This window comes from Pundamilia nyererei, unplaced genomic scaffold (genome assembly GCF_000239375.1).
Source record: "Pundamilia nyererei isolate P.nyererei 1_Seehausen unplaced genomic scaffold, PunNye1.0 scaffold00048, whole genome shotgun sequence".
NCBI classification, from domain to species: Eukaryota; Metazoa; Chordata; class Actinopteri; order Cichliformes; family Cichlidae; genus Pundamilia; species Pundamilia nyererei.
This window is the reverse complement of record NW_005187449.1, coordinates 1,641,951-1,654,891: the sequence shown is the minus strand read 5'-3', so window position 1 is coordinate 1,654,891 and position 12,941 is coordinate 1,641,951. Positions and strand designations below refer to the sequence as shown.

The 12,941-nt window shown below is 44.0% G+C and overlaps 1 protein-coding gene across 1 annotated transcript in view; it reads right to left on the bottom strand.

Annotated features, from left to right (window-relative positions):
• senp6a (SUMO specific peptidase 6a) overlaps positions 1-11,893 on the bottom strand; it is an 18,570-nt gene extending 6,677 nt beyond the window's left edge. Inside the window, exons 1-11 of the mRNA XM_005732820.2 lie at positions 11,686-11,893; positions 10,949-11,092; positions 9,476-9,493; positions 8,282-8,352; positions 7,383-7,474; positions 5,780-6,176; positions 4,142-4,386; positions 3,909-4,049; positions 1,227-1,260; positions 579-767; positions 286-479 (exon numbers count right to left, since the gene is read on the bottom strand). Coding sequence (XP_005732877.1) covers positions 286-479; positions 579-767; positions 1,227-1,260; positions 3,909-4,049; positions 4,142-4,386; positions 5,780-6,176; positions 7,383-7,474; positions 8,282-8,352; positions 9,476-9,493; positions 10,949-11,092; positions 11,686-11,723 — 1,563 coding nt within the window. The 5' untranslated portion in view covers positions 11,724-11,893. The remainder of the gene's footprint in view (positions 1-285; positions 480-578; positions 768-1,226; positions 1,261-3,908; positions 4,050-4,141; positions 4,387-5,779; positions 6,177-7,382; positions 7,475-8,281; positions 8,353-9,475; positions 9,494-10,948; positions 11,093-11,685) is intronic.
• Between the last annotated feature and the right edge of the window lie 1,048 nt (positions 11,894-12,941).

Sequence of the window (12,941 nt, the reverse complement as noted above, 5' to 3'; positions counted from 1 at the left end):
ACTCCCTTCACCCTGGCCAAAAAGGCTAAAATGACCAAAGAAAAAGTGGGAAACAGCTAAACATGAGAGGTTTTTGGACAAAGTTTGTGTTCTCCATTCTTTAAGCACCAGCACAGTTTCAAAAGTCCCGGTTTAGTACTGGTATCGGATAAAACCTAAACGATACCCATCCCCAGAGGGCGTCCAGTTTACTGCATAAATGTAATACTGGTACATATAAACGTTAACCTCGAACATTACATAAGCCCAGTTTTGACTTTATTTTGAGATCTGCAGGTTTCCCACCTTCTCCTCCCTCTGCTTTGTTGCCTTGTTGTAGTTGACGAGTCGGATGTTGGCCTCCTCGAAGGGCAGCTTGGCAGGGAAGGGGATGAGTTTGTTGGTCCTGCCGATCTCGCCCAGGATGTCCTCCAGGATCATCTGCTCCTTCATCGGCAAGCCGTTCTCGAAGATGAGGACGATGTACTTCTCGTCCGACTCTGGCGGCGAGAAGGGGTAGCGGTCTGACTTGAGTTTACTTTGACTCAGCGTGAAGACACGTCAATGCCACGCCGCCAAGGAAACATTTGTGTACTCACCGTCTCCTGTGCAGTCGTACCACTGGCCTCCCTTCTCCTTGGACATGTTGAGCTGAGTGCGCAGGCGCTGGCACTCCTGCGGGGTCGTCTGGAAGAACAAGACGGGAAGTTTCCGCACGTTGCACCACTCGCAGCTGATCAGCTCCGACGCCTGAAGGCACACCTTCTCTACAGTGCCGCGCTCTGAGCCTGAAGGTGGACAAATGGACACATTTCAGGAAAACAAACAAAAAAACGAACAGGGACGCCATGAGGGTGCGTTTGCGTAAACAACAACTTTATTTTCACGTTTGCTGAAGCTCAGAGTTTCTGTCCTCCACATGTTTTCATCGGTTTATAAAAGAGAGATCACAGGTTCATTTAAGTGTTATTAATTATTAGGAAATGTACACCAAACACCTGCCCCTGACACCCTGCGGGCTTCCTCCACCCTGATGTCATGTGATTTATTTAATCATTTATCCGATCAGTGGCAGTGTGCTGCAGTTTCAGGGTTTTTTTCCCCCCCTAGTAACAGCTCTGATCTCTGCTGACGAGCACAAAGAGGAAACTGCACAGCTGCATTTCTCTGAAGCAATGTTCAGCGTCCATCATCATCTTCCTCCTCTCTGAGAGTTATTTAATGCCATCATTAGTGCGGCTTCATACCTTCGGTCTCCAGCTGGATGTGCTCGATGGAAAACTGAGGAGACAAAAGAACAAGACAGACTAATTTATTCTCACCGGACTCAGGATTCGATCGGTTTTTAAATTTGAGGCTTAAATCTCAGGTTTTAAAACATTTTTATTTTTACATTGTACATCGGTAGAGGCTAAGCCTACGCTTGAAGCCACTGAGGTGTTCGATGGCAGGGGTGACGCGATGCCACCGTTATGAATTTTCTTGTCACAGTCCAATAACTCCAGCCGTACTTATCGCATCTGTTTAACATCTTTATTGCATTCCATCGGTTGTTTTAGTTATTCAAACTTTATCCAACATCATTTATCATAAAAATCACAACAGTGCAGCGGTCACAAACTGTTTGTTTCTTCTGACCAATAACACCTGACACCAATTACCCGTGTCTACCTTAAATGCAGTTCCATAAACACGCCATACCTTAACACACAAAAAGTGACCCCTAGCGTCACACATAAGGTAACACCACAAAAAATGGCAACTACAATTACGGTACATCTAATTAAATCTGTTTAATTAATCTGCCAGAAGTCTAAATGTGTCATCGTATTTATTATTTATTTATTTGTTTACCAGCAGATTTGTCTACTGTAGATCCTTATAACTCTTCTAATACAAATTCAGTCATTTTTCACATATCAGCAGTTTATGTCTTGTTGCTGGTAAGTGTTTAAAACTCTTCTTAGAATACTAACATAAAAGATCATTTAATGAAAAATAGACCCCTTCATCCCCCACCGCTGATTTTTCTTTTGGTTTGTATAATAGCTTACACTACAAAATTCATACTCTGAAAATCATCCAAGTTAAAGTCCCTGAGAGAACACAGAAGTGGAGTGAAAGTATAAACACACTCAAGTTCTGTGTAAAAACTGCAATCGAATTAATTTCTCTTTATCAGGATTTAATTATCCTAAGCTAACCCAGAGGTTCCCCTGTGTGCTCACATGAAAGGGGTGGCACTGCAGCATCCCAATCACAGTTATGGGTAAGTGGCTGTTTTCACAAATAACGTGAAACTGCACTACGAGAGTGACATGCTAAAGGTGCATGCTTAAGCTCTTTGGTCAGTAAGACATCACTAGCTGTTACTGGGTCCAAATTCTGCTTCAGGTCCCAAAGTCAAACAAACACTGCAGCATCACTGACAGTTACAGACGGTCTACTTTCTTTCATCTGTAATAAAGTGATCAGTGTGGCTGCTCTACCAGGTGTAACAATTAAGTTTAACATCCAGACATCCATGAAAACAGAATTTATGAAATTTAATGGAGTTAGAAGTTAGCTTTCTAGTTTCCACCTAAACATATTAGATACAAGTTCTGAGTTTCTGACTCAGAGATTTCTGACAAAATTAAAACGTACAGCTCTGCCATCACTTCAAATATAAATGGAGACAGAAAACTAAACAGCAGTGACGTTTGTAGGGTTACTGAAGTTGGGCTAGCTCATATATAATGCTGTGCTATGTGGTGGCTAGCTACACGGCTATGGTTAACATAATATAAACACATTGAAGCTGGAGGATGAACGCTAACTTTTTTCCACTTGATAAAAGTTAACGTGAGCGTTCTCGGTGGTCAGGGACAAATGCAATCACATGGCAGGATGCTGTAAACGGACCAAACATCAGCCAGGAGAACAACTGAGATAATCCATCCACAATATGACGTTAGTCATTCATATACTGCTGCATGGGCTGGGCTGTAGTTACATACTAAGGTTTTAAAAACTGAGCTTTAAAACGTGCTGCCGATGAATAGTGGTAATAAAAACAGAGGCCGACGGTGATCACTGAAGCTGTAAGCTGACAGACTTCCCAACATCTCAAAAATTTGACTAAATCAGCGTTAGAAGAAAAGTGTTTCATTTTCATTTCGTTTCAAAGGTCTGACATTCAATAATACAAATAAAAACCAGCATTAAAGTGCAGGCTTAGAGAATGTCAGCAGGAGCAAAGAGCTGGTTTAGGATCAGGTATTAATGCTCATAGGAACAACTAAACTGTTTGAAGCCAATTGGAAAAGATCAAATAGTAAAGCTGCATCTCAGAGTTCTACTTCTTATTGATCGTGAGGGAAATGCAAAGACATCAGACGCTTCACGCCCTCCTGCTCTCTACACACAGATCCGAGGGATCTTCCGGGAATGGTGATGCTATTTTCTGGAGAATTGATTGGTCATTAAGAAAGTGAATACATGGGCCTTAAATGGAAAGCACTCTGGTTGATGTGACCTTTGAAAAGGCACTCTGACGTTTTCTCCAGTGAATCATCAGAAAACACACAAAGCATCTTAATTACCGAAGCTCGTTCGTGTTCCTCTACATCACAGACGTGGCGCAGGTTTAGACTGTGACTCTAAGTGGGTGAAAATTGACTTGGACGCAGTTTGTAAAGCTTAAATGTGTTTTTTCCAGCCCTGAAAATGTAATGGTTCCAGCTTCTGTACTCAGAGGGCTCAAAACGTGAGAAAAATGATTAAGAAGCACCAAATCTGAGACCCACCCTCTGTGAATCTTAACTCTGAAAATCTTCAAATCCTGCACGGTTTCATCAATCAAACCAAAGGTGGTGTGCTGACACAATTCAGCTGATCCTGATCCCGAGACTGAAAACTGCATTTCTATAAAAACTGGAGAGACTCACGACGACGGGCTTCGTCACCATCCTGCGTAGAGATCCCACTCTTACGCTCCGACACTCCAGGATGATGCTGTCGCACAGGCTGGACTCAATTTTGGGTTTCTTCGTCCTCGGTGAGAACTGCTCGGGAGGTTGATTCCCAAACTGTGGAGGAAAAGAAGGAAAAGCATCAGTTATCTGCGGTGAAGCTACAGGAGGAATTGGACGAGCCCCAAAAACATCCCACCACGTCTCACCTGATCTTTCATCCGCGCTCGCCGAGGTATCGTGATCTTCGTGCTCACCATTTCTTCAAAGAAGTCCAGGTTCACCTCCTCCTCCTCTGCGACGCTTTTCACTGCCGCTTCCACCCTGCCTCCGGAGGGCGCCGGAGAGGAGTGAGCGGAGTCGGCGGGTCGAGGGGAAACGCTGTCCAGTCTGTTGACGCTTCCTGTGCTGGCGTTGTCGGCCTCTTCCTCCTCCTCATCACTGGACAGGACGACTGAGGGGAACATGAAACCCTGTTAAACGTCTCTCCGCTGGCTCATTTTCAGCTTTGTGCCTGAAGTGAGCGGAAACCTTTCAACCACACGACATTACTCATATGTGCAAAAAGCAAACCACACAAATCTGGACCTGCATGAGGAGTGATGTAGATTTTCAGGTTGTGTCTTTTCAAACACGGCAGAACTAGAAGCACATAATTTTTCTAGCTTTTTAAAAATGCACTTCCACTGGTGGAATAATTACTGTACATTCTTGCTATAAGCCTTTAAAATGTCAGCTCGGTCTCTCAGCGTCTCCGGTTGATACGAAGCCTCCGATGTTTGAGCTCTGTGCAGCTCTAGCATCTCCACAGCAGCCAAACACGTGGACAAACAAAATGACTACGAATCTGATCCCTCGATGAACTTTAACTCTGAGAATCTTCAAATCCTGCACGGCTTCATTAAACAAACCGAAGGTGGTGTGCAGACATGAATCGGCTAATCCCGATCGGTCACCAGGCAAAAACTGCATTTCTGTAAAAACTGGAGACACTCTCGACGACGGGCTTCAAGCACGAGGACAAACAGCTAATGAAAATAAGTCTGAGAGCTTTCAATCACCGAGTTTCTATCAAACTAAAAATATGAGAGACGTGGGATCAACTTCAGGACAGGCAGTTAAAGTAAAAGCCCAGAACATCTCATTTAATCAATCAAAAGGACGCCTTATCCCAGTATGATAAACTATGCAAAACCCAAAAGTAAACAGGAAGCAAGTCGACAAATTAATCTGTTTTTCCATCCTGAGCCCCCAAAAATGTGGAACTTCTAGGGGAAGTCTTTTAAAGCTTCTATCTCGGAGAGAAAAACAGGAAAATATAAAATGGTAAATGGCCTGTATTTATATAGCGCTTTACTAGTCCCTAAGGACCCCAAAGCGCTTTACACATCCAGTCATCCACCCATTCACACACTGGTGATGGCAGCTACATTGTAGCCACAGCCACCCTGGGGCGCACTGACAGAGGCGAGGCTGCCGGACACTGGCGCCACCGGGCCCTCTGACCACCACCAGTAGGCAACGGGTGAAGTGTCTTGGTGAAGGACACAACGACCGAGACTGTCCAAGCTCGAACCGGCAACCTTCCGATTACAAGGCAAACTCCCAACTCTTGAGCCACGATCACCTGAAACCAAATCCTTCAAAAGCAGAAAAGCCCTCTTAAATTAAAGAGACTACTTGTTAATCTCATTTTACTGTACTTACTTATTTGCAGTTACTTATTAAATATTTTTTACACTTTCCCGTCAACATCAGCCACAAAGTGATGCACGACGAGTGAATTCATCATCTCCACACTCTGCTTTACCTAGAAGCTCGATGAAAAGCTCGGATGCTTTACTCACTAGGATCGTTCAGTTCGTGCTGCTGTGCCGCCGTCGCCGTCCTCGTAGCTTTGGGTGGGTTTCTGGCCGCGCAGCAGCTCGACGTCCCTGCTAACAGGGGTGTCCTCCCGTTGTTCAGAGGCAGCAGGGTCCCCCTGGTGGTCGCGAGCCGTGTTGACAGGGCGTCCCCGCGGGGAACCCTTGCGGTCACGACCGGTTTGTAAAAGTTTTGCTGCAGGCTGTTTGGTCCAGAGGAGGGCTGGGATCTGATGGAGGGCCGCAGGGCCGGGGTGGGCAGCGTAGTCTGCTGGCACGGCGGCGTCGATAGATTGTTCCCACAGTTCTGACACTTGTTGCTGTCGTTACTCGGTTTGTTGCACTTCACACACATCCTCGAGCAGACGGTCAACCGGAGAGGCTGCCGACATAAAACACTCGTTAGAGAGGCGATAAAAGGTTTTGTTCTGGTCACTACAACAATCTGAAAGTTACAAGCAGATGATTTAATTACAGATTTTCTTCTTTATTCCACTGAAGACGAGAGTCTGTATGAGTGAGAGAATTAATGAAATTGTTTCAGCTCAAACTACGAGTCAAACGGGATCAGAAGGAAGAAGGTGGACAAACCTTAAAGAGGCTAAAAAAATAAAGTTATGTGCAGCAGAAGCAAGCAGTGAACATAACATGGAATCAGATATGGTGACCTTACTAGGAAAAACTGTTTATTTACCCATTCAGGAATCTGAGTCAGCATCTTAAACCAATATTTACTTTACAACTCCTGTGACACATAACAGCTGCCAAGCTCAGCCTCTTAAAGCTTTTTTTCACACATGTACTCCGACCTTTAACCGCCAAGACTAACACAGCTGCAGTTCCTTTAATGTCCACCAGAGGCTCCAGCAGGGGGTCAGCCCCATAGAAATAAAGGTGTGAAAACTCGCCCGCTCATTTGTGTTCAGGCTTGATGTTTATTTGACCCGTCTAAAGGATGTGTTGCTGGAGCCTTTTGAAGTACTTTTACTGTGCAGTTAGCAGTACTAACAGACTGTCTAAGACACCTGTACTCCAGATTTGGTTTAGTGCTTTCAAAACTGAGCAAACACCACATTAAATAATTTGTCTTGATTCAACTGAATCATCCAGGTCTGGAAATGTTGATTCATGTGGATGTAGTGTTTGGTCCTCAGACTGAGGATGAGTGACAAAATGTTTTTTCCCCACTGAAAATGATAAAACAAACCCCTCATACATGCAATCACCTCTGTTACCGTTGGGTGGTGTCGATTTTTGTCCCCACAGTCGATTATTTCACAGCCAAAAGTCTGATTTCTCGTTTAAATGATTGTGTTGCAGCCCCTTCTGTGTGCATGAAGCTTCAGCTGGGCAGCAAACTGTACAGTCATCACTTTCACAACATAGTTGACGCATTATTATTTAAAAATAAATAAATCACAGATTTTAAATGAATGAATTCATCTAACGTCTTCCACACGGGATGGATAAACTCTGCATTGTTCCCCAGCTCTTCACTCTGTTAGTTTGGACCGTGGCGAATAACCACTTCCTGCCAAACATCCATCAGTTTGTCTCCGACTGTTTGCCGAGTGTTGGGTTCTCTCACCTCTGCTGCTTTGACCTGCGAAGAAAAGCTGCATCCCTCCAGCGGTTTCCTCTTCTGCTGGACACGACGTTTTATGTTCAGGGTCTCCTCCTCTGTAAGATGAACCCATAAAAGGATCAACAGGTGGCATCATTCTGAAAACCTTCCTGGACAAAGACAAGGCAGCGTGTGTGCAGTCTGGGAGGCGAAACCCAGGGCGAACTAGTGCAGCGGGCACGAGCTGCCGCGTACTAACAGTCCCACATGATCTTATTAAGTGAGACTGGAGAAGTGTACATTTTTAAGTGGAAATGCTCAGTGCGCTCACAGGTGTCCAAATATTGATTCATGGCGTTTTATTATGAGCAGTGAAACATGCCTCAGCACGTAACGAAATTCTTTTATTCTCTCTGAGCTCCTTTAATCACTTTAACTGGCAAAATTAAAACTACTGATAAGAAAACCTTCCTCTCCAAGGTCACACTTTATTTTGAAAATATCTTTTGCAAAATAACCCAATGGCCTTCAGAGCCTGGCATTTATTAGCTCAGCAAATGTTTTTCTAAGTTTCCTGCATCTGCTGGGAGCTTGGAGGATTAATGTGGGAGGCCTTGGGTCTCCTCCTCCTCGTCCTCTGGCAGGAACAAGGAGGAGGCTGAGCCCAGATCTGTAGCCCTGCAGACGCTGCTGGCTGTCACACTCAGCGAGCACACACACGCAGCCCGCTTACACAAACGTTACACAAATACAGACACCGAGTAGCACTCATCTTACACACACAGATGCCGAACACATCACGCACACACAGCGTGCCTGTCGAAACTCAACACCAGCCAACTGCCTGTAATCGCCAGCAGCCTGATCTCGGGAAAGTCTTTAAAAACATGCAGTGCGATGCGCTCAGTGTGCTGTGAGGTTACCTGGCATCTCTGGGCAGGTGAGGACGATGTTGTCTACCTCGAGAGTTTGCTGTGTGGTGGAGAAGTCGTTTCTGCAGGAGAAGGGGACCAAAAAAAACAAACAAAACATAAATACTTTGGTAACCTCTGGCAAAGCTGGCAGTTCATGTTCTCAGCAAATCCAGATCTTCACTCTGACTTTCAGACATTTTTTTTTTTTTTCTGTAAATTGAGAAACTTTAAAAATAATCTTGATCGTGGTGGAGACACCGCAGGCTAAATAATTAACAGGCTGAACACTGAGAGGCTTAACCGGGCTTAAAATAAACACAAACCTCTCACGGAGACTGATGGTGTCTGAAGCTAAAAATCACAAGAAACAGATGCTGCCATAAAAATTAAGTCATTTATGAAGCAATTAATGATAAATATTTACTGATTCCAGGTTTTCTGATGAGAGCACTTACAAAGAGTCTGTTGTACAACTTTGCAAACGGAACGGTTTGGCACTCTGGCTGAAGAAAATTCGTTTTAGGTGTTTGATGGGATATTTATGATGGAGACTGAGCACTAGAGGCATGCAAGTAAAGCTTCCAGAGCCGTTTACATTTGATTTTGTCCCAGTATCTTTGGATGGGACTGAAGTTCTTCATTTTCCCCTCTCATAACCGTCCAACGGCACAAAACAAACAGTCAACAAAAGGCTCCAAGAGCTAAACATCTTAGAAATATGCCGAGTTTCATGAGTGCTTCTTCAATGTGCATAATTTCTCCGATCATCAGCTTCACAGGGGTCCAATTTTTTTAATTTTATGTATATATGGGGAGTGTGAAACGACCGCTGTAGCTGGTAGCACTTTTAAATGGAATCATGTGAGTTCAAGTAATCAAGTAATTCCAACATAGTGAACAACAGACCATCCAGCAAGTTTGGCTTTCAGTCTGGTATTTTATGGAGGTTGAGATCCTTCTTCATTCAGAAAAACCTCAACACTTCACACCGTTATTGAAACAATAACTGTGAAAAACATGCCCTGAGTAACTTTGCTGGAAAGAGTGTTTCCATCAAACAGTCATGAAACTTAAGCAAAGCAAAAACTGACAAAATGTGCTGAGCACAAAAACAAACAAACAAAAAACCTTTAGAAACAAATGAGAGGATCAACGATCCAGGGCCATGAAATGAGCTCCGGTTAGTTCGGATCAAAGCCTTACCTTTCCTTCAAATCAAGGCTGCTTGAAGATGAAAATCAAGAGAGAAAAACATCTCACTAATGCAATCAAGTCCTGCACTGTAATTCATTTTCTGCAGCTGCAGTTCTATTAAACGTATTTCTCTGCAGCACACTTCCTTTTACACACAGGAAGACTATAAAAGGAACCCGAGCACATCTCTTAGATTCAAATTACTTTCATCTACTGTCAAGAAGATCTCATGCTTATCAAGCATCAGCTTAGTTTTATCTAGTTAAGGAACATTTACGCAGCCTGTTTCCCAACAGTGGAATTATAGGGATGTAAAAGCTAAACGGTGGTTTTTCAGAATGACTCCAGTATGAAGCAGCACTCACTCTGAGGTAACACGATTCCTGAAGTCATAGCTCAAGCAAATTTCACACATAAACAGCAGGAGAGGGAGCTAGCAGTATCGAGCGTGCAGGAGACGTTCGTGATGTGTTTATGGGACCTCGGAGGCGTCCATGCATCCTTTCGATGCAGAGGAGCAGCGGCTGTACTCTGAGCCCCCGCTGATCAAGTGTCCAGACACCCTTCAAAGAAAACTCTGGAGGGTGCTTGTATCCACGGTTCGTGACGACGGGTGAGGGTGGGAAACAACTAAACTGAGAGCTTGGCTTTCATGCTCCACCACCATAGAGAGGTATAGCATCCACATCAGCGCAGATGCTGCAAAAATCTCCTGCTCCCTCCTCTAATCACAAACAAGACCCCGAGATACTTAAACTCCTCTGGCTGAGCCAGCAGCTCCCTCACACTGGGCACTTTTCCGTGGCATCATTTGCCGATGCTCCTCCCAGCCACATCGCTCTCAGCTACAAAGTGAAGCCAAGAGAACTTCATCATCCACAAAAGACCAGAACCGCTCCATCACTGGGCTGCACCAGGAAATTCTGTCACACAGAAGTTATGACCAGAGTCACCGACCAGAGGCAATGTAGAACGAGTCTGAGCCTGTCGGCAGCAAAGTAAACCGAGGACTCGTAGCTGCGCAAGAATCAAACATCACGTCACCACAGGCCTGATGCCGCACACTACCACAGCACCCCCCACAGGACACACTCAGGGACGCAGTCCAAAGCCTTCTCTGTGTGAAGCGCTCCGAGTGCTCAGGTACAGTAGAAAATGTCTACATCCATTATGTTTTGCTACAGTAATTGAGTGACATGTATGCACATATACAAGAAGACTGCAAAAGGGAGCAGCTATCATCCAGGTGAAACCACTTCACGCAAGGCGAGTTGCCCGAGATTCACAGAATTTACAGAAAAAGTAAAAATGTTGTGTTAAATATCGTTGTCTGGACGATAAAGGTCTTATATCAGGATATGAGATTTGTCATATCGCACAGCCCTATCTCCAAGTAAGCCAGAAAGAAAAAAAAAAAAAGGAGAAAAATAAAAAACAAATCTGCAGTTGTACAAGAAGTTGCTCGGACTGGCTCTGTCTCACCTTTGGACTGGTTTCCTTATTGCGGAGGGCAGTTGTGCGTGCTGAAAGTGGCGCCCTTGTATAAAAATTCCTTGTGAAGGTGCAGACGTTAGGCGTGTGGGTCCGTTGGACATGGACGGCACCACGACTGTGAGAGGGCCCTCACTGCAGGAGAGACAGAAAGAACACATTAACCCTTTAACACAAAGACAGACACACAAAACATGAATTCACTCTGAAAATATTTTTACCCACATTCAGCCCCAAAGATTCTTTCTTTAGTGTGCCTGTAGTTTTAAGTAATGAGACCATAACACAACTGAACATATTATATAAATAAACAGTAACCAGGCAACAAGTGAAGTCAACAACTGTAGTTCTGCTAACAGCCACCTGAGGCTCCACAAGCATCCAACTTTACATGTTTACAACCAAGAAACATTTAGCCATTATTCACATCACACCAGCTGCCAAAGGGGTTAATTCTATGTTAATGACACAATTATACTTTATTAAGGCTTACAGTCTATCACTGAGGCCTGACTTCATTTCAGAGAATTCAAACCACTGACATGGTCCTTATTAATCAGACTTTGTGCAGTTTGAGACTTTGAGCCTTTTTAAGGGATTTATGGATGCAGGTTTATAACAAACCAAGCTACAATCATCTGATAACCTAATACTCCGCCCTCTGTTGTGGTCACTTCTGACTCCATTGCCTGCAAACGGAGAGCTTATACAAACAGCACGCAGCATACCTGAGCCTTTTAGGTGCCAGCCTGGTCAGAGGCTTCATGTGATTATTCGTCCGGTTTTCATACGTCCTCAAGGAATCCGAGGGAGTGAAGTGCCTAAGAGTGGGAGACTGGAGACGTATATTATTATTATTATTATTATTACAACAACAAAAAAGAAAAAGAAAAAAGGAAGCCAGCAGTTTGAGACAAAACAAGATAAACAGTCAGCCTACAGACAAACCAGTAAACCTTAAAGTTTTGCACTTTGGTGAAACCCGATGCAACAAATTTCCTGCCACTGAGAATTACATCACTCGCTTCCAGATCTGAAATGTGAAGCAACACGGAAGTGCCTTTAAACTGCATTCTTTCTAACGACCAGTAGGGGACAGCAACTCTGGGTTCAGGAAGTTCACCTGTATAGAAGTGTATGGGAAAACCACCCAACATCTCACTTCATTTCTGAGATCAGTAAACAGTCTTCTGATCAGTGCATGATCCAAGCTGCTAGTTTCAAATCTTACTGAATACAGGATTATTATTATTAAAATAATATGAATATTATTTTGTAAATAAAAACGCACCACCAACCAACCGGGTGAATTTGTCAGTATTTTACTGACAAATAGTGCCACAGATAGTGCTGAAGACACTGAAATTTAGAATACAGTTGTGGCAAATCTTTTGAACCTTTTAGTACAAATCTGTGTTCCCAGTCTTTTTTTTTTTTTTTTTGCAAAAATCAGTCATTTTTCTTAATTTCAATTTTCTTAATGTTCCCTTTTAGCATTTTGGATTCCTGGTCAGAAAAAAACATTTAAAATGACATCAACAGCAGTTTTAAACTGATTAACAGACAGTGATGCATTTAATTATGATTTCCTGCATTTTCAACCTCATAGGCTTCATTTAGTTTTTCAAACGGGCATAAATGAGCGTTGTTGTAATGAAGACAATGTTACACACAAGTCTCGAAAATTAAAAAACATCCAGTTGACTGCAAGCTCATCCTCGAGAGAATCACTACAGGCCAACGCCCACCAAGAGCTCACATTTTCCCCAACAACATCATCATCAGCTGCCCTTAAAATCGACTCCCACGACGCCCCGGCAGCCTGAGCTCATAGCTTGCCAGGGTCCTTCGGGTGCCACGCCGGGCGCCAAACAGATTCTGGCATCGTCTGCTCCGACTGCGGGACTGATCGAAGAGCACCACGGCCCACTGGGAGTCCATGCCACCGGCGGGTGGGAGTCAGGAAATGCGACGGGGAGAAGAG